The sequence below is a fragment of the Meriones unguiculatus genome, chromosome 21, assembly GCF_030254825.1.
Source record: "Meriones unguiculatus strain TT.TT164.6M chromosome 21, Bangor_MerUng_6.1, whole genome shotgun sequence".
NCBI lineage: Eukaryota > Metazoa > Chordata > Mammalia > Rodentia > Muridae > Meriones > Meriones unguiculatus.
In genome coordinates, this window is record NC_083368.1 from 29,358,976 (window position 1) to 29,381,030 (window position 22,055).

Sequence of the window (22,055 nt, forward strand, 5' to 3'; positions counted from 1 at the left end):
TAGAAATGTTAAAAAAAATAGCATCATAAAACACAAGTTAGTAATTTTTAAAAAAAATGTGTTCATTTATTTTGTGTAGGAGTGCTCTAACTGCATGTACCCCTGCAAGCCAGAAGAGGGCATCAGATCCCAGTATAGATGGTTATGAGCCACCATGTGGTTGTTGGGAATTGAACTCAGGACCTCTGGAAGAGCAGACAGCGCTCCTAACTGCTGAGCCATCTCTCCAGCACACAAGTTAATAATTTATATTACAGATTTGTCTATTGCTGTGACAAGACACCATGACCAAGACAATTCTAGGGTTTTGTTTTGTTTTGTTTTTTTAAGCAAAAAGCAAAAAGCACCTAATTGGGGGTTTGCTTAGTTTTGGAGAGTTAGTCCATGATCAGCATGGTAGGGAGCAGACATACACTGTGCTGGAGTGGTAGCTGAGAGCTTTGCATCCTGATGCTCAGGCAGCAGGCAGAGAGACACTGGGCCTGGACTAAACCTCAAAGCCCACCCCCAGTGACATAACTCCTCCAGCATGCCATACCTCTTTTAGCAAGGCCACACCTCTTAATCCTTTCCAAATAGTTCCACTAACTGGGACCAAGCATTCAAATATATGAACCTATGGGGGCCATTCTCATTCAAAGCCTTACAAGATCATACATAAATAACGGTGCTTATTATCTTTGGTATTATAATATTTAACTGCAATAAGAAAAGATTTGTTTATCCAGGAGTTACTGTCATTCATTTTTTGTTTTGTCATGCTCAAATCTGGTCTGACTACATTGCCTAGCCTGACCAGCTACCTGTTCCCTTGCTGAAGTAGCCCTCACACTCACAATCTTCCTGCCCCAGCCTTCTCAGTGCTGGGGAACACACCAGATCCAAGTTCAATTTTTAATGCCTGGCTTCCTTAAAAAGAAGGCAGTGCTACATGCATACACCTGTAAGCAAACAAGGAGGAGCATGTAGTAGAGATGCAGTAGAGATGGCACAGTAGAGATGGCAGGAGCTGCTTTAAATTCAGTGTATTATTATTCTTCATACTTTCTTTCATGTTAAAAGTCTTTCACAATGAAAACTGCAAGATATAGAAAATGCACCTACTATATCTCTTCTAATCTTAGACAAGTCCACAAAAGCATTTTCATTTCAACTTTATTATCCAAAGGTTAATAGAAGAAAAAAAAAATATTTTTTCCCTAAGAATGGTTCTGAGGACAGGTTATTTTTCCTCCCTAATATTCTGCTTCATTTACAACCTTTCTAATTTAATTAGATCTGTAGTATTTCCTTCAAATGATAGAGGGGAAAAATTTAAAAACCTTGCTAAAAGGGGATACCAGTACATTTAAATATAAAGCCTATAAATAACTTATCCAAATTGACAGAATAAAAATATAACTACCTCCCTGGCTTTGTTAGTGTCCAATATTAGAGGAAACTTGGTATTTAGTAGGTCAAAGATAAAGCCATTCAGATTAATTTACAATGGTCTGTAAACAACAGTTCTTTAACATTATAACGCCTAACTCAGGCAAAAACAATAGGTTAGAAAATATTATTTCTATTAAAATATGCTATCATGGCGCTTATACAAAACACTTTCATAATGGCTAATTCTTTTAGGCTTGTTATACCATGTTTCTTTTTTCTTTGCTTCTCTCCCTTGCTTTTCAAGAAGGGTCTCACCTAGTCATACACTAGGAAGATTCTGAACTCATGATCCTGTCCCTGCTTCCCAAATGCTGGGTTACAGGCATGCACAGTAACAGCCAGGTCTGCTATATTTCTAAACCAAAATAAATGATGGTGTATGTGGCTGGGGGCTGGTAGAAGGACATAGATGTAGTTTCACTCTTAGGAAGTAAAAAAAAAAAAAAAAAAAAAAGGTGAAGAAACAGGTAGGGAAAAACAGTAAGAATAAGGAAGCTAATCAACTTGAGAAGAAAAAGTCGTCTCTTTAGAGATCTGGTCTTGACATATAGCCCTGGATGGTCGTTTTTTGTTTTTGTTGTTGTTATTGTTGTTTGTTTGTTTTTTAACTTTTATACTGATTTGTTGATTAAAATGTTATTGATTTATTTCAAAGAGCACATAGTAAATAAACACAAATTTGAAATAGATTTTAAAACAAACAAGAAGATTTGTAACAACATAGCTTTTCATGATAAAAGTAGTTTTTTTTCTTCTTTTTCACAGCAGTTAAGAGGCTTAAATGACAGAAGACAAAAAACAAGCTGTAAGATTCCTAAAACTTCGGGGTGGTGGAGGTGCACATCTTTAATCCCAGCACTTCGGAGGCAGAAACAGGTGGATCTCGCTGAGTTCGAGGCCCGCCTGCTCTACAGACTGAGTTCAAGGACAAACAAGGCTACATGGAGAAATCCTGTCTCAAAAAATAAAGACATAAATAAGTCTGAAACTTCCTTAGTATTTTTCTAAGTTTTCCATTCTAGTAAAATATCTTTATCAGTTTCATTAAAGAAGATTAAGGACTAAGAGAAACAAAAGTGTTTCCAGATTTTTATGTATTCCTAATCAAATAACAAAAGGGAAACAACAGCATCTTAAAACACTTTAAATTAAACTTACTTTTGCCACTTTCATATGCCCAAAGTTGTGTCTGTTTCTGCGTTTTCACCACATCAAATGGTAACGTTGCAACAGCTGCAAACTATCAAAAAATAAAGTTAATTTAGACGCTTAATTTTTTTAAAAAAATATTTAAAAAACTTATTAGCACATTATTTTATATGGATAATGACAAAATCACACTGAAATTTAAAATAAACCAGATATATTTAAAGTTTTGGGCTTTTCTTTTCTTTTCTTTTTTGATTTTTCGAGACAGGGTTTCTCTGTGTAGCCTTGGCTGTCCTGGACTTATCTCTACCTCCCTGACGGCTGGGATTACAGGCGTGTGCCACTGCGCCTGGCTATATTTAAAGTTTTTAATGATGAAAACGGGTTACACCTACAGTATTCATCAAAAAGCTCCCACGGAAACCATCTCAGAGGGAGGTGTCATATGCTCTGTCTGACCTTGAGTCAACTGTGTGGTCAAGGACTACCTTGAAGTCCTGACACTGCAGCCTGGCTAGGCAAGTGTTGGGATGACAGGCACGAGCCACTACACTCAGAGCTTTTCAACAGTTCTTAAAGCAGAAATTCTCTCCTATGTATTTAGCATATGAAAAGTTCCAGCAAACATTTTTCAAATAATTAGAAAAATTAAATTGAAAAGTTAATGAAAATGTACTTCAAAAGTTGGTTCTATATACCCTTTAATGGTTTTTAACATATATATAGTTGCAATGGTTGAAAAAAAAAATCACATTTTCTAAGCTTGTCTCATAGTAATTTAACACCTTTTTCCATAGTGCCTTAAGTGAGATTTAAACAGATAAGTAAATTCTTTTAAGAATGTTCTCATAACATCTGATGTTATGAGACATGTCCATATACATGTGTTTCCTAGCTCACATTTGAATAAAAACATTCATGAAGTGCCTCCTAAAAATCACATTTATCTCAACCATATGTTGTGACATCAGCTGCAAAGACTGCAGAGACCGTGAAATACGCTGCCATAGTCTAATCTCAACAATCAACCATGGAGAAACCACAGGCTGCTCCCACAGCTTCTAAATAACAGTTAAAAACAAAACAGTTCTTCGTGGCAGCATCACATTCATGCGCTTTTTCCACTGCACAGACAAATCTTTACAAGAAAGTTTTTAATACTACGAATAATTCCTAAACCAAAAAAATAAATCAATGTTTTTTTTATGTTAAATAGCAACATTAAACTGGAGACCTTCCCATTCCTATACAGCTGGTGCACTCTCACTGCTAATTATTTTACCACTGACTGCCATTAGATCTGTTGTTTTTCTAACTCTTGCACCTACATCTTATCCTAGATTGCTGACATATTATTCCAACTTTTCTGCCACTTTCCACCTCTTCACTCGGCCCTTTAAGTCTTGCTTGTTTTGCTTTAAGAACAAAGGATGTCATCGCATAGTCCAGGCTGGCCCCGAGCCCAAGGTTCCTGCTCCCACCTCTCCAGCAGTGAGTGCGACTTAAAGTCTTGTTGCCCTGTAGCTATTATCTGTCTGTGTCTGGTGGCAAATGGTTATATACTAATTTTGGAAGTATGTGGACCTAAGGAAACTTTCTCTGGCCCAAGGTGTGGTAAGACAACTCTGCACTAGTTGGAGCGTGAGGAAGGATGAGCTTCCTATTACCCAGAAATGGTCCTTTGTAGTTCCTGTCTTCTGGTGTCAATGTTTCTCAAAATTCCTTTAGAAATTTCTAAATAGCCATAATGTTTCCAAAGAGCCACAGCATCAGAGAATAGAACACTGCCTGTTTGATCTGATGATACATACTAGACGAAAGTTCATGACTACTAGGTAGAACTGTATCTACTATCATTCATTGAATTAATGTACTGTAAAATACTCTGCAAAAAAATAGTGCTGTATCACACAATCATGATACCTAACCAAGATTAGTCTGTTCAAAACCAATGTGTGTAGAATAAAAATAATATAGTTCTCATATAGTTTAATGGCTAACAATTTACTTCCTGAAAAGTATCTTTTCAATATTCATGAAATGCTAGATAAGATCTTGTTCTGTTTTAGTACTAATTAGCAGTTTTCTGGAATATTAACAACAACAACAACAAAAAACAAAATAAAACAAAACAAAACTTACAGAACCAGACAATGCCCCTGATGTAAAGTTGATCATAAATGTCGGTTCATATAAACCAGATTCCTCACACAACCACTTCTTTAAAATTTCATAGTTATACCAGTACATTGCTATAAAACAGAGAATGAAATGAGCACAAATTCAGAAAAATAAAAAAAAAACAAACCATAGACTTCAGAGAAAAAAGCTATGACATTACAAATCAAAGTAAAGCAGGACGCTAGGATTGATACACTGTCCTTTATGTTTAAAACTAGGTGGGATTAGAACAGGGGATTAAAATTCTAAGAAATATTTTAAGAAAACAGAAACTTTTACATCAATACAGCTGAAATATAATTAAATACCTGACAGGGTAAGTAGGGGAAAAGATGTATAAAGGGTGATGTACTGACAAGAACCAAGACAAAGACAAGGTACACCAAAGCCAAGTGCCGAAAGAGGGCACACTGGCTAGACGAAGCAGCCCAGAAATACAAGGGTATTTAACATGATTCATGTAACACATTGCACTAATAAAACTATAGGAAGAGCCTACGGATGATGCAAAACATCTCATAAAATTCACACTTCCATTTAAAGCAAATTCAAATTTCTTGGAAATATAGAGATAAACAGTGTTTCTGATAAAAGATATGTTCTAAAAACTTGTAGCAAAAGTGACTACTAATACATAGGAAGAAAAAAGTTAGGATAAATAAAAATTAAAATATTAAAGCCTTAAAATACATTATCTACACAGAAGCTCAAAAGATATTTAGGTTAATTAGAATTTATTCATTTTTTTTAAAAGGTAGCTAGATATCAGCTAATAGGCAAAACTCAATTTCAGCTATATTACCCATAAGGCTTTAATGAAAACATATTTATTATAAAAATACAGGCGAAAAAAGAACCAGCAAGGGCTGGTGAAGCAGCTCAGGGGACAGCACTGACCTAGCATATATAATGTCCTGGGTTCAGCCCCCATTACCCAACAAACAATGCTACCAAAACCTGGAAAGTGAAGTAGATTTATAAAATATATAAAAAGAATATACATAACATTTATGAAAAAAATTTAAATAGTTACTGGAACACCTTATAATGCACTAGTGATTTGGAGAGTATTATTGGCAAATTAGTATCACGCAAATGAATCAATTAAGACAAAATTCATCTATACATGAAAATCTTTACCAATTAAAGTTACTCAGTGAATGATGTTGACAATGACCTCTTTTTTGAGTCATATCCCCAAATCAATCATCTCTACACAAATGGTCAATGAAACAATGCCAATCTTTGTAAGTTGTCAGTGAAATGCAATTCAAAGTGAGACACTTTAAGTGACCAAATAAACACAATTTAAGGACCTTGACCATGAAGAGCTTATAAAAGTACAAGGCAGTAGAAAGCATCATAATTGATAATAAATGTATACATCCATAAAATCACTTAATTTTTTTTTTTTTTACAACAACTAATTACCACATGTGGGTGTGTGCACACGTGCAGGTCTGAAAACACCTCACAGGAGCTGTTGCTCTCTTACTTTGTGGAACCTGGAGACTGAACTCAGGTCATGAGGATTGACAGCAAGCACTGCTGAATCATCCTTCTGGCCCTATTCTTGTTCCTTATTTTGTTTTAGAAGATTTAAAATTTTAATTACATGCATGCATACATGTCTGGCATGCCAGGTGCCAACAGAGGTAAGAAGAGGGTGTCAGATCTGTTAGGAGTTAGGATGGAGTTGTGAGCTGCCATGTGGGTGCTGGGAACTAAGGCCAGGCCTTCCGCAAGAAGGCAAATGTGGTAAGTGCTCTTCATCGTTGAGCTACTTCTTTGGTCTTGCTTTTGAGGTTTTTGTTTGTTTTCATACAGGAAACTGCATAGTGTAGCCTGACCTCAAACTCATGGTGCTCCTCATGTCTCAAGTGTTGCTATTATAGACATAAGCCACCACACCTGGTTATAATCACTTTTTTAAAAGGGTCAATTTTAGTTGGACGTGGTGGCACACACCTTTAATTCTAAACTTGAGGCAGGCAGACCTCTGAATTTGGGGCCGGTTTGGTCTATATATCAAATTCCAGGCCAGCCAGGGTTACTTGGAGGAACTCTGTCTCAACAAACAAACAAAACAAAAGTGCACTTTTAACTAGCAAAACTAAAAATCTACTTAAGATATTTAGAAGAATCGGCAAGTCCAATATGGGAAAACTGTTGGTAGGCACAGTAAGGAACAGCACACACTTTTTTCACAGCAGTACTCCTCTAGACACACATGTGGGGGTTTGAATAGGAATGGCCCCCACTGACTCTGTGTGAATGTTTGGCCTGTGGAGAGTGGCACTATTAGAGGAGATGTGGCCTTCTTGGAGGAAGGGTATCACTGGGGACGGGCTTTGAGGTCTTACAAGCTCACGTCTGGCTAGTGTAAGTCCCTCCTTGCTGCCTGTGCATCAAGATGTAGAACTCTCAGCAACTCCCCCAGCACCATGTCTGCCTGCCATTGTGCTTCTCGCCATGACAATAATACAGGAAACCGCTGCAACTGTAAGCCAGCCCCAATGAAATGTTTTCCTTTATTAGAGTTGCTGTGGGTATGGTGTCTCTTCACAGCACTAAAACCCTAACTAAGACAATATACTAGAGTAAAAAAGTAAGAAAACAGTTACCTACAGAATTACAATGTATCTTATGAAAGGAGTAGGTGGAAGGTGGTTTTAGAGATCGAAACTAAACAATGTATTTTTAAGGATAAGACGGAAAACATTTTATAATCAAGTGCACTGATAAAATCCAGTGTGGGGCCAGTGTGATGGCTCGGTGGGTGGGGCACTTGCTGCTTTGTCTGACAACCTGGATTTGGGTGTTCAATCCAGAGCCCACGCAGTTGAAGGAGAGAACCAACTCCTATACTGACTTCACGGCGGTCTTTAAAAGCTAGTATGGAGGTCACCGCTGGATTAGGGTGTTGAGCAGCAGCGCACAGGCACATCAATGGCGTCATGATCTAACTCACTGAGCGCTCAAGCTCATTCAGTGACGTGGCAAGTTCACAGCTGTTCAAACTATAAATATATATGTTTCTTTTTATGTAACAGAATATATTCTTAAGAGTTAATTGGCATAGGAGCCTACGATTACTTTATGTCTCTGTAGTGTAAGTGAACACAATCATTTGATTTATAACAGCCTTTTACGGAATACTTATTTGGAAATTTTGTTTTTATTTTTTAGATTTATTATTTATACAGTGTACTAACTGCATATGTGCCTGCAGGCAGGCCAGAAGAGGGCACCAGGGCTCATTATAGATGGCTGTGAGCCACCATGTGGTTGCTGGGAATTGAACTCAGGACCTTTGGAAGAGTAGGCAGTGTTCTGAACCTCTGAGCCATCTTTCCAGCCCCAAAATTTTCACTTTTAATTACTAAAAAAACAGAATTCAGTTAATTTAAAGATGGTCTGAAGTACATCCTATAATATTTTGATTTGTATTTTAATTGTCCTATTGATTGTGATTTATTTAGGGTAATGTTAAGGTACTTTGTATTATCTGATGAATAAACAAAGAAAAACCATAAGGACCTAAATTAGAAACTGTTCAGTCCATAAAGGCTAGTTAGGATCTGAATAATGAATAATGAACTACAAATCTTTGGTCACTACAGAAAATTACTTTTAATGATAAAGCATTTAAAACCTGGTAAAATCAATACACGATCTAAGAACAAGCTGCCTAAAATTAGCCTCTACTCGTAAGACAAATCCCACCTGAGAAAGGCACGTCTCTGAGAATGGTGGGAGCCCAGCCTTTCCAAAGGGAAATCCAGCCGTCTTGAGACACTTTGACACTCACGAAGCGATGCAGCTCCTTGTAAGAAAACTTCTTAGACTGCATCTTAGTTCTGATCAGTTCCAACGGACTTATCACTGTTACTGCACCAACTAATACAAACAGCACAAAAAGTAAAGCAGATATGATGGGAGCAAAAGTTAATGTTTATGTTTTGTTTTTTTTTAACACGTTCCCTCCATCCCACCCCCACCCCGCCACCAGCACCATCAATTATGCACTCAAGTTTCCCGCATGTGGGGAAACTGCAAAGGTTAGCACACCAGAATCCAGTGGGTGAGTCTCACCCTGGGCAAACCACCTTTGATCACGGTAGCTCTACTGCCAGGTTAAATCTAAGTTTTGTATTTTTAAAAAATGTAATTTGCTGACAAAGTAAAAGGTTCCTTATGACATTTGTTCCTGTTCCCTCATTTCCACATGGACCCTTTCTCCCTGCATCCTTCTGCCCCCAGTATTCTCCCTTCCTACATTAATATTTCATATGGCTATGTTATCCTCACTTATTCTTGATGTTTGTAAACACTGAAATAGAATAGCTAATGACGTCAAAAGCTTTTGCTCATAAGTACGTCAAAATAAACATATACCTTCTTGATTTCAGCTCTTTCAAGGGTAATAGTAAAAATTCCTGTTAGTACTTGCAAATAAACGACAACTATTTCTCCTCTTCTTTCGATGAAGGGTCTCACTATGTAGCCCTGGCTGGCACAGAACTCTATACAAAACCAGCCTTCAGAGATCGGCAATTCTGTCTCCTAGGTGCTGGGATTATCATGTGCTACCATGCTCAGCATAAGCCTATTTAACACAGAATGTCCTGCACAGAGGCAACCTTCCTCTGACTAAGCTCTGAATCCTAAAGTTTTAAGAAATGTTATTAATGCCTTGGCTTGAGTCATGTATGGATTCAGATATATTTGAAATGTAGGTAAGAATCAATTCTGACAGAACCTTTAATGACTATCTGAAATTCAATGAAAATGAGATAATCCTATCTCATTCTGATGGCAATCATCTATTTACTACATGACTTCTGGAGTGAAGACATCAACCATTATTACAAAATAGAATGGAAAACACATCATATCAGTATTTTGTATATTATACAGATTCTCTGTAAATACCAGAATTTAGATGTTCTAAGGAAATATAAATAAAAATAAACTCATTACTTACATCTGGCGACAATCCCAGCAACTATTGGTATTCGGGTTTCATTTTCTCCTAATTTAGATCTCAGAAAAGTGCTTAATTGGTCATAGCAGGTAAAATAAATAACTGTGGCAGGAATTGCCATCACGCTGTTAGAAATACATACAAAATATGTTCATAATTATCAAAAGGCCTCAGCTATAGTGTTAAGTCCACACATTACAAGTATGGGATAAACTAAAAATTATAATTACCCCACGAGGGGAATGTGTGTACGTGTGATTATGCACCTATGTAGATTTGTGTGAAAGCATGCACAGAGAGACGAGGCCAAAGGTTGGGGTGTCTTGCTCAGTTGCTTTCCACCTTCTTTCTTTTCGAGATAGGATCTCTCCTGGGTCACTAAACTGCCTGGCCAGCGAACAGCAGGACATGTCTGTCTCTACCTCCCTGTGGTAGGATTACAGGTGCTCACTGAGGTGCCTGACATTTTAAAGTGCATGCTGGGGACCACAACTGAGGGCGTCAGGTGTCCGTGAAATGCACCCTTCCACCATTTGAGCCATCTTTCTGACTGCCATTTTCTTAAAAGCTCAAGAACTGTAACAGTGTTAAACCACAGCTCATACAGCACAGCTGCTCGCAGGTAGAAGTGAATTACAACTCCACTGCCAGGACTACAAACGTTAATTGTGAGGAAGTTCTGATGACCCTTAACATGGAAATATCAAAGGGAATCATTAATTAAATTCAGTAAAAATTTCAGGCACCAGTGTGTCATACAGATAAGTGTCACGAAAAATCATTTTATGTTTCTGGTGTATCATAACAGTCACAGTGAATGCCCATAGCTTGGAATGCTTTATTCTGTAGAGATTTTCAATGCTAAGAATTTAGAAATAGGACTGAACCCAGAGCTGCCACTAACAGTGTCATCGTAGACATTTAAATACGTGCCTCAAATACGCCTCAAGACTGAGTAATCCCTGCCACACGAAAGACAGAAGGAAGTGGTGAAGCAGAGGAAGCCAAAACATCTGATAGAGCTTTTACATTCAGTTTTTGAGTATTGTTCATTCACAAATTTGTACTTAGTAGAGAACTAGAATTGGATATATAAACATTCAATATGCCTTACAGTGGTACAACAAAAAGAAAACATCGAATTACTTGTTTTCAAACAAAAACTATATGGACAGCAAAAACTTAACACAGTGGGCTTGGTTGCTTAAATTTTCTGTAACATCACAAGAGCCTATCTGTAACCTTTAGACACCTGAGGATTGCACGTTAGCTCTGTGTGATGCTCTGAGACAATTTGTCAAGACTGACTCTTGGGGGCGACTAGGGCCACACAGTTACTACCTTCCTTCTGGGATACGAATCTCCGTGTAGCCAACAAGCAATAAAATGTATGTTCTGAAACTCAGGTGAGTTTTCGATGGCAGAGCCACTTCACACATTTCAGTCACCCGTTGCCAAAGTAAGTCCATCCTGTGCTATGCCAGGAAAAGAGTTTTAGAAAGTGATACTATTATACTCGGTATGTTCTAACTGTAACAAACCATATACATGACTATAACCTTCCTTGGGCTCTGTGAATCCTTCTACAACATCAAATGTGAAACTTATAAAACAATACTTCAGGAAGTAAAGAGTTCTAACATAAAAAATGCAAGGCTTTATTCAACCATGCTGATTACAACCATACTTAGTAGAAAACAGTAAATTTCAACTTACAGAGTAGGAGGGAGGCCACTCCACAGGGATTTAATGCCCTCATTTTGGATAATTTTTACAAAAGCATCCTAAAATTATAAATAGAAAGGTAAACAAAATATACCTTAAACCTGATAAAAATGCATAACTGGTAATTTGAATATTTTAAACATTAATTTTTACAATATAAGTTTCTTGGATTTATGGACACCCATTCAGAAAAAAACAAGAAACTATTTCAAACACATAAGATAAAATGTTTCCAGACAGTACTCTCAAAAACTGAAGTCTCCATTACTTGTTTTGGCTTTTTTGTTTTGTTTTGCTTTTTTAACTCGTTTTACTTTGTTTCTATCTGACAAGCTTTTGAGCGGTTGGAGGGATAGCTTAGTAGTTAGTTATGCTTGCTCTTTCAGAAGACCTGAATTCAGATCCTAACACTCATTTTAGGTGGCTGACAAGTGCCGGAAAGTCAACTCTAAAGGATCTGATGCCCTCTTCTGGCCTCAGTCGCACACATGTGGGCACAGACTCACACAGATACATATACATAAGTTAAAAATTTTTAATAAAAATTTTTAGAAGATTACTATAAAAAAGAAGCATAGAATTGATCACAGAAACTCTTCTAAGTATGAAATCCGAGAAAGTGTCATTAAAGACCACTTTCTGAAGTACCTGGAGAGGAATCAAAAGCAGTCAGAAACTAAAGCAAAGCCTGCTGTTAACAAACTATTACAACTTACTAATAAAAACTTAAAAGCCAAACAATAGAAGAGAAATTTCACCATGAAAAATATGTTCAAGGTCATTAATCATTGTGGAGGTAAAAAGCAGGACCACTTCGAACACTCTAGGCAGATTAAAATAAAAAGGCACATTACTTGCAGTAGTGCATGCCTGTAACCCCAGCTACCTGTGGGAATCAGCCAGAAGACTGAAAATCCAAGGCTAGCCAAGGCAACATACTGAAACCTTCTCCTTGAAAGAAGGGAAAAAAGGGGAGGAAAGAGGAAGGGAAGAAAGCAGGAAGGGGGGGAGGGAGGAGAGGGAAAAAGAGAAAATAGGTCCAAGTGAGGACTGAAGAAATTGGGAGCTTCATATATTGCTTATGGGAAAGTAAAATGGTATTCCCACTTTGGAAAACAGTTTAGCAGTCTCTCAAGAAGTTAAATAAATTAGTACCATACAACCCAAAATTTAAATTCTGGATATACTTGCATAAGATATTAAAACATGTGTTCACACAAAAATTTAAATGTTTATAACTGCATTATTCACTTCTAAAAGAGGATAACCTAAATGTCCATCAACTAATAAACAGAGGAACAAAACAAAGTATTCATAAAATGGTATTATACACAGGACTAAAAATATATGCACACAAATCACAACACTGTTGTACCTTAAAATACTGCGTTAAGAAAAGAAGCCACTAAGATGATCAATCCCCATCCAGAAAGCAAAAAGGATGGATATCAGAAAAAGGACAAAACAGGGAACAAGTTAGGAGCCTGCCACAGAGGGCCTCTGAAAGGCTCTGCCCTGCAGACTATCAAAGCAGATGCTGAGACTTATGGCCAAACTTTGAGGAGAGTGCAGGGAATCTTATGAAAGATGTGGGAGTTAGTAAGACCCAGAGGGGACAGGAGCTCCACAAGGAGAGCAACAGATCCAAAAATTCTGGGCACATGGGTCTTCCTTGAAACTGGTAGTCCAACCAAGTAGCATGCATAGAGATAACTCAGAACCCCTGCACAGATGTAGCCCATGACAGTTCAGTCTCCTAGTGGGTTCCATAGTAATGGGAACAGCGACTGTCTCTGACATGAACTGATTGGACTGCTCTTTGATCACTTCCCCCTGAGGGGGGAGCAGCCTTACCAGGCCACAGAGGAAGACAATGCAGCCACTCCTGAGGAGACCTAACAGACTAGGATCCTACCAGTGGACTTGACGAGGGACTTGACGAAGGGCATGCATGGAGAAAAAGGAGGAGGGAGGGAACTACAGGGGAGATACAAAGTAAATAAAGTGTAATTAATAAAAAAAATTAAAAGAAAAAAAAGAAAAGAAAAGAAGCCACTCACAAGCAGGAGAGAGGAGGCTTGGTAGGAGAGATAACTTTTAAGATACATTTGTTCTGCCCCAGCCAACCATCATTGCTCAGACCCTTACTGGCAAAAGCCAAGGAGGTTGTCTAGGTTCCCCCTGTCAGGCTGCCATGAGGCGCTGTAACACACTTTCTGTGTGTCAGTGTTACAGAAGACCAACAAGATGAAACTTCCAATCCCTGGATAACATTTCTGCCTACTGCACTAAGGTGCTGTCAGAAAATAGCAGAGAGAAAGACTTTTGCCATATCTGACTGTAATGGGGCCACTCCACCTCAGAACCAGTAGAAAGAGCCAGAATTCCTACTCCTGCCCTGCCCAACAGTAAAGTTTTCCCTCAAACTCGCTGCCAAAGGATGCCAGTGGAGAACCTAAATGTCTAAAGCTGAGCTGCATTAACCATGCGACACTGCCGTTTCTTTTGTGGAACAGTGTTTCTTTCTTTCTGTTTTTTGTTTTGTTTTGTTTTGTTTTGTTTTGTTTTAAGGTTAAACGAACTATTTAACTGGAATTTAGAATTTAAAAACAGCACTCGAAATGCCCAGGGTATAGTCCATTTACCATTCTAAGGACTAGGAAGGTGTGATACTTAATGAAGAGAGACAATAATAAACACTGAAATTGAGCAAAGCTGTCCAAGTTCTCTGACAAAGATTTCAAATCAGCCAACATTAAAAACAAAACAAAAATACTGAATAATCAACATACTTGAAGCAAGAAAAAAAAAATCAGACTGTTTTAGCTAAGAAATATATACACAAAAGTATGACAGATAAAAATGGAATGATAAAACGTAACAAAAAGGAATGTATGAAAAATAACAGAAATAAAGAAACAAAACCAAAAAATAACCAGAAAAGGCAAGTGTAAGCCCTTATATCTATAACTACATTAATATAATTTGTCTATTAATTAAATGACAAAACTGACTGAATTTAAAACCTATCTATAAGAAGAAATGTTCCAATTATAGTGTTACAAGTAGATCTGAAATTTACCTGAAGCCAGGCATGATGGCACACAACTTTAATCCCAGCAGTTGGAGGCTGATCTCTATGGGTTCGAGACCAGCTTGGTCTACATATCAAGTTCCAGGCCAGTTCCAGGGCTACACAGACTGATGCTATTTCAAAAACCAAACCAAAACAACATGCACTGCAAGACCCAACATAGTAAAGATGTCATTTCACTCTACGCAGGGATAGAAGTGGAATAGGATTCCTCTAAAATTCTCAGAAATAATAAAGAATAACTTTATCTCACACACTGACAAAATGAATGTCTATAGTAGCGTCTATTCACGGTAACTAAAAGCTGCAAACAGTCCTGAATGGAAATGTGGCACACCCACAGCAAACTTTTGAGCAATAAAACAGAAGCAAATAACGGACTCATACAACAGCCTGGATAAATCTCCAGACTATTATGCAAAGTGATAAAACTCTAACCTCTAGAGGCGGCATATGCCATGATTCCATTTATACAGCATTCTTCACGTGACAACATTTTCTAAATTAAGAACAGAGTAGAAGTTGCCAGGGGCTCTAGGGTGGATGAGAGCAAAGAAATGGGTATTGTTCTTCTAAGGACAAGAAAAATCCTCACAGTGCTCTCGTGCTCACAGTGCGCTAATGTGAGCACAACCAAGGACACGGGGACAAACACACGTGTCTGTATGTTTTGTTTTGAAATAAGGGAGATCTACAATTCTCAAAAAAACTTTAAAAAGCTACTTCTTTTTCCTATATAAACAGGATGAACAAATGAAAGTTAACAAATTATAAAAGACATACTTTTCTTTACCATGATTCTGTATGATAGACTTTTAAATCCCTTATAATTACAAAGTCATATATAAGAATAAAAATAAGAATAGAAAACATACAAAGATTCCAAATAAAAGCATGTCTTTACCAAGGTTCCCTTGAAATTTCCTGGCTTCTTATACCATGCTTTCTTGCTCCCATCTTCACAGATACACATGTGATCCATGAGGCCATTACTGTATAGAAAACACTTTCCTAATAAAGGAAGAGTCCAACAACCAGCAGTTATTTCACATAATTGTATCATTTTTACAGACACACTGCAAGTACAGTGAGAATAGGAAAGTACGGAAGGACAAATTCTAGGATGGAACACACATAATTAGCTCAATTTGCTCAAGGTAAGTCAGCACAGGCCTTTAAACTCCACTGTGAAAAGTGACAACATGAATCAGTGGGTTTTCTATTTATTTGCAGAACCATGGCTTAAAAAACAATGTGCACAGAAGCTTTTTTAAGCTACCTAAGGGATGGGTGGAGATGGAAGATAAAAAGAGAAACATGTTTACATGTCAACTCTTGTACACAAGGGAAACTCATGTTACAAAAGCAGAACAAATGTTATTAATTTAAGTAGTGCAATGCTTGTCCCTCTCTCTATTTGTCCTGTTCTGTCTAGCCAGCTGTCAACTCTACCTAATTTACCAAAACTTGTCCTAGTGGATTCATAGTTGCTGACAAGATTGTCCTCTCTGTCAACTACATATAACTTTGCATGTCATAATGTACAAGCATCTCCTGTGCTTTCACGTGCAAGAGTAACCTTTCAGTTTCTTTCTACTATACGTTTATCCTTACCTGAAATATGACTGCTCATCTCACTTTATTTCTAAGTAGGAAAAGCTTTATTTAAAATCTTGATTATTCCTTCATTTTTTTCTCCTCTGTACTGATGCCACCCACTGAGCTACCTCCTCAGACCATAGAGGATTCAAATAAGCTTGGCCAACTTCTACACTATCTTTATATAGTTCCAAAGGTTGATGACAGTATTGGTATTCCTGTCTATCTGATATAATACAGAATTACTTTATATCAAGTTCCAGAGTCAAGATGAACAGCCCTGCATTGTGAAATAACAGAGAAATGGTAGACTAACTGCGGATCTACACCTCCCCCTCCTCTCCAAATCCAACCCCCTAGTCTCACCCCCATCTCTCCAGGAGACTCTGTGCTGCAGCCTCCCACTCCTCTCTGCCCCACATCTAGCTGATCAAGCAGAGCTTCTCCTCCAACCTCCCTCCCCATTTATGCTGTTATTCTAGGCCCAACTCTAGCAGGCTTTCTCTGGAACACTAAACAGACAGAACAATGAAAGAATATTAAAAGCTGCAAAGGGAAAAGGCCATGTAACATATAAAAGGAGTCCTATTAAAATAGCACTTCTTAACAGAGACTGTGAAAGCCAGAAGGGGGTCTGATGTTCTACAAACTGTAAGAAACCACAGATATCAGCCCACACTACTATACCCAGCAAAATTCTGCATTACAGTAAATGGAGAAATATGAGATTCCAAGATAAAACCAAATTTAAGCAATATCTGCCTACAAATCCAGCCCTGGAGAAGGTGCCAGGAAGGAAACCCAATCTAAAGAGGCTAATCACACCCAAATACCTCCCACAAGGAATAAATAATCCCACGGCAGCAAATTAAGAGGGAAAACACAGACACACATCCCATAACAACAAACTAACAGGAATCAACAAACACTGCTCATTGATATGTTTCAACATCTGTTTCAAGTGCTCAACAAATAACACAATAAAAAGACCCAAACTAACAGAATGAATGTGAAAACAGGGTTCATCATTCTGCTGCATCCAAGAAACACACCTTAACATCAAGAATAGACATCATCTCAGGGTTAAAAAATGGAAAAAGATATTCCAAGCAGATGGACATATGAAGCAAGCTAGTGTATTCATTTTAATATCTGACAAAACAGACTTCAAAACTAATCAGAAAAATGTTTATATGTCAACTCTTGCACACAAGGGAAACTCATGTTAAAATAAGCAGAATAAATGTTATTAATTTAAGTACTGCAATGCTTGTCCCTCTCTCTATTTGTCCTGTTCTGTCTAGCCAGCTGTCAGCTCTACCTAATTTACCAAAACTTGTCCTAGTGGATTCATAGTTGCTGACAAGATTGTCCTCTCTGTCAACTACATATAACTTTGCGTGTCATAATGTACAAGCATTATGACATAGATAGGGAAGAACACTACATAGTCAAAGAAAAAAATCCACCAAGAAGAGATTTCGATTCTTAACATCTATGCACCAAACATCAGGGCACCCAAATGCAGGAAAGAAACTCTACTATAGTTTAAATCACGTATTGATCCTCCCATACTAACAGTGAAAGCCATCAATGTCCCATTCTCACCAATAAACAGTGGGTCCAGACAAAAACTAAACAGAAAAATGCTAGAGCTAACTGCTGTTATAAACCAAATGGGCCTAACAGATACAAAACCTTTCACCCAATACAAAAGAATATACCTTCCTCTCTGTATGTCATGGATTTGTCTCCAAAATAGACCACACACTCTGACACAAGGCAAGTCTCAACAGATACAGGAAAACTTAAACCCTATGTTGTTTCTGATCAGCACAGACTTAAAGTGCGTATCAACAGCAGAAACAGAAGAAAGCCTACAAATTCATGGAAAATGAGCAACTCATTACTGAATGAAAAATGAATCAAGACAAACATGAAAGACTTTCTAGAAATGAGTGAAAATGAACACACAATATACGCAAACTCATGGGACACAATGAAGGTGGTTCTAAGAAGCAAGTTCATAGCATTAGGTATCGACATTAAAAAAAAAAACAAAACAAAACACAAAAACCTCTCAATACTAATAACAGCATACCTGAAAGCTCTAGAATAAAAAGAAATCACATCAAAAAGGAACAGATGGCAAGAAATAATCAAACTCAGGGCTGAAATCAAGAAAACCAACGCCATTAAAGAACTTAAATGTTCAACATCCTTAGTTATCAGGGAAATGCAAATCGAAATCACTTTGAGATTTCATCTTATATCTGTTAGTATGGTTAGGATCAATAAAGCAAGTGGCAGCTCATGCTGGTGAGGACATGGAGTAAAGGGAACCCTCCTCCATTGCTGGTGGGAGTGCACATTTACAGTCACGGTGGGAATCAGTGTGGCAGTTCCTCAGTAAGACAGGAGTTGGTACATCTCCAGATCTAACTATCCTACTCTTGGGCATGTACCCAGAAGACACCTCACCCCACCACAGGGAGTTACCTGCTCCACCACTTCCATTGCTGGTCTACTCACCACAGCCAGAAACTGGAAGCCTCTAGCTGTACCTCCCTCCACAGAGGAAACAGCATGCACAGAGCCTGCTCAGGTCTGTACCAGGACCTTTGTGTGAGTATTGTGGTTTCCAGCTTATAGTGTGTTTATGGAACTCCCAAGTGTGGGAATGCCTGGGTCTCTGATTTTGTGCCTTCTAGGGCTCTTTTCCGGTTTGCTTTGTCCATATTCGATGTGATGGTTTTTGTTTTGTCTTTTATTTTATTTTGTTATGCTTTGTTGTTATCTCTTAGAAGCCTGCTCCTTTCTAATGAGAGAAAGAATGAATAGCATATAGTCAAATATATTCTCTATTTTAATTAGAAGATCCGTAAAAATGTTAAAATACATATGACTAGGTGCATGTACATATATATATACGTATGTATGCATGACAAATAAAGAGGGGTTGTATGTATGTATGTATATGTGTGTGTGTAGGTATATATGACAAATAAATAGGGGTAGATACCATACATTTTTTTCTGCCTACACTTCACTAGATATAATTAAAAGGTGAAAAATATTTCTAGATGAGGCATTAATTCTAATGCTAATTAAATTTACAAAATACTATCCAAACAAAAATGAGTACAGTAACATTTTAAAAAATCTAATAATACTATCAGAGTATCTAATATACATACCTTTAGGGAATGGGTTGTTCTGGACTTGGAGTCGAATTTTAACAACGTCCAGGGGTGTCACTATGAATATAGAAGTTTCAGTTAAGATATGGTATCTCTAAATCTCTAAGAGGTCATTTAGAGAGCTCTACATCAATTCACACTTTCCCTCATTGCTATGCCCTGAGTACGCTATTTAATAACAGTGCTGCATGTGTCCCACCACTGAGGGGTCCTACTGCTCCTAGTACGGTCCTCTGCACTTTTGTCCTCAGCTACTGAAGACTGACTGCAAATCACTTCTCACAGCACAAGTTATTTCTACCTACATCTACAACTCCATTAGTATTACAACTAATGCACTACAAGTTTAGAAAATACGTTCTTTAAAGCAATCTACCAAAGTTCTAAAAGTCTAATATTTGAGAAAAACTTCGTATTACAACTAACTAAAAATCAGCCAGTATTAGCCTTCCCAATCTGATTAATTTATCTGTATCAAAGCTTGTAGGAAATGGAATTTGGGGTAGGCTAGCCATAAATCATCTCCAGCATTAGATTATGCCATCCATCTGGGAACAACAAAGTAAATTTGCATCTTATTTTCATTTTCATACTCTACTTCTTGAAAATAAGAAAAAGGTATCAAATTGTGGTTTCAAGAAAATTATTCCTCATCAGAGAACAAGAAAGTCAAGTTAAATAATTTGTAAGGCCAGGGCTGGAGAAATGGCTCAGTGGTTAAGAGCACTGACTGCTCTTCTAGAGAATCCGGGTTCAATTCCCAGCATCCACATGGCAGCTCACAACTGTCTGTACTCCTGCTCCTGTTCCAGAGGATCTGACACCCTCACAGAGCAATATACGCAGCCAAACACCAATGCACATGAAAAATAAACAAACAAACAAACAAACAAATAAATAGATGTATGTTTAAAAAATAATTTGTAGGGCTGGAGAGATGGTTCAGAGTTTAGAACACTTGATGTTCTTCCAAAGGTCCTAAGTTCAATTCCCAGCAACCACATGGTGGCTCATAACCATCTCTAGTAAGATGTGGTGTACAGACAGAATGTTGTATAAATAATAATAATTTGTAAGGCTTATGAACTAGAATAAACTTCAAGCCAACATAAAGATACACCATAAATTAATTGGTTGATATTCTAATCACTTGCTATCTTAATTAAACTAGTCAACTTAAAATCATTCAAATGTTCAGCTATCATCTATGCCATTTGGTTATTCCTGTAAGAAACCCACTACATGAAACATAAAGAGGAAACCCAGAGAAACTTGAGAAACTGCTAAGTTGCCCCAAATTATGTTATTCTATATGCAAATATTTTATTTCTTTTCTACCTTTCTTTCTTTCTTTCTTTTCTTTGTTTACTACAATTTATTCACTTTGTATCCCTGCTGTAGCCAACTCCCTGTCTCCTCCTAGTCCCTCCCTGCCACCCTTTTTTCCCTCTATGCCTTTTCCCTAGTCCCTTGATAGGGGAAGTCCTCCTCCCCTTCTATCTGACCCTAGCCTATCAGGAGGTCTCATCAAGGCTGGCTGCATTGTCTTCCTCTGTGGTCTGGCAAGGCTGCACCCCACAGGGGGAGGTGATCAAAGAGCCAGCCACTGAGTTCATGGCAGAGACAGCCCCTGTTCCCCTTACTAAGGTACCCACTTGGACACTGAACTGCCATGCGCTACATTTATGCAGGGGTTCTAGGTCCTCTCCATGCACGGTCCTTGGTTGTAGTATCATTCTCTGCAGGACCCCCTAGACCCAGGTATTTTGGCTCTGTTGCTTTCCCTGGTGGAGCTCCTGGTCTTTCTATCTCCCTCTTCTTCCATAAGATTTCTGGCACTCTGCCCAAAGTTTGGCTATGAGTCTCAGTATCTCCTTTGATACCCTGGAGGGTAGTCTTTCAGAAGTCCTCTGTGGAAAGCTCCTGTCCTGTTCCTTGTCTTTTCCTACTTCCAATGTCTATCCTGTTTGCCCTCCTGAGTGAGGTTTCAGCCTCTTTCCTCAGGTCCTCCTTGTTGTTTAGCTTCATTAGGACTATAAATTTTAATCTTAAAGAAATGCTCACTGTCCTTAGCCATTTGAGAAATACAAATCAAAACAACCCTGAGATTCCACCTCACACTCATGAGAATGGCTAAGATTAAAAACTCAAAGGATAACACATGCTGGAGAGGTTGTAGAGAAAGGGGAACCCACCTCCACTGCTTGTGGGAATGCAATGTTGTACAACCACTTTGGGAATCAATCTGGCATTTTCTCAGACATTTAGGAATAGCACTTCCTCAAGATCCAGCTATACCAGTCCTAGGCATATACCCGAAAGATGCCCCACCATTCATTAAGGACATTTGCTCAACTATGTTCATAGCAGCTTTATTTGTAATAGCTAGAAACTGGAAACAACCTAGATGTCCCTCAACAGAGGAATGGATACACAAATTGTGATACATTTACACAATGAAATACCACTCAGCAATTGAAAACAAGGAAATCATGAAATTTGCAGGCAAATGGTGAGAACTAGAAAAGATCAGCCTGAGTGAGATATCCCAGAAGCAGAAAGACACACATGGTATATACTCCCTTATAAGTGGATATTAGTCAAATAGCATAGGATAAACATACTAAAATTCCTTTTTCTACTTTAAAAGACCTAAAAGAACTGTAAAAGTTTAATCATGTTGATA

At 37.9% G+C, this 22,055-nt stretch overlaps 1 protein-coding gene across 5 annotated transcripts in view; it reads right to left on the minus strand.

The window, feature by feature from the left end:
- Slc25a40 (solute carrier family 25 member 40) overlaps positions 1-22,055 on the minus strand; it is a 30,932-nt gene that overhangs the window by 2,121 nt on the left and 6,756 nt on the right. For 3 of the 5 annotated variants that reach the window (XM_021626633.2, XM_021626632.2, XM_021626634.2), the window contains 7 exons: positions 19,367-19,426; positions 15,475-15,581; positions 11,468-11,535; positions 9,752-9,876; positions 8,491-8,664; positions 4,726-4,835; positions 2,593-2,674 (listed from right to left, as the gene is read on the minus strand). In XM_021626633.2, coding sequence (XP_021482308.1) covers positions 2,593-2,674; positions 4,726-4,835; positions 8,491-8,664; positions 9,752-9,876; positions 11,468-11,535; positions 15,475-15,581; positions 19,367-19,426 — 726 coding nt within the window. The other 2 variants (XM_060373889.1, XM_060373888.1) reach the window with 2 other exon arrangements.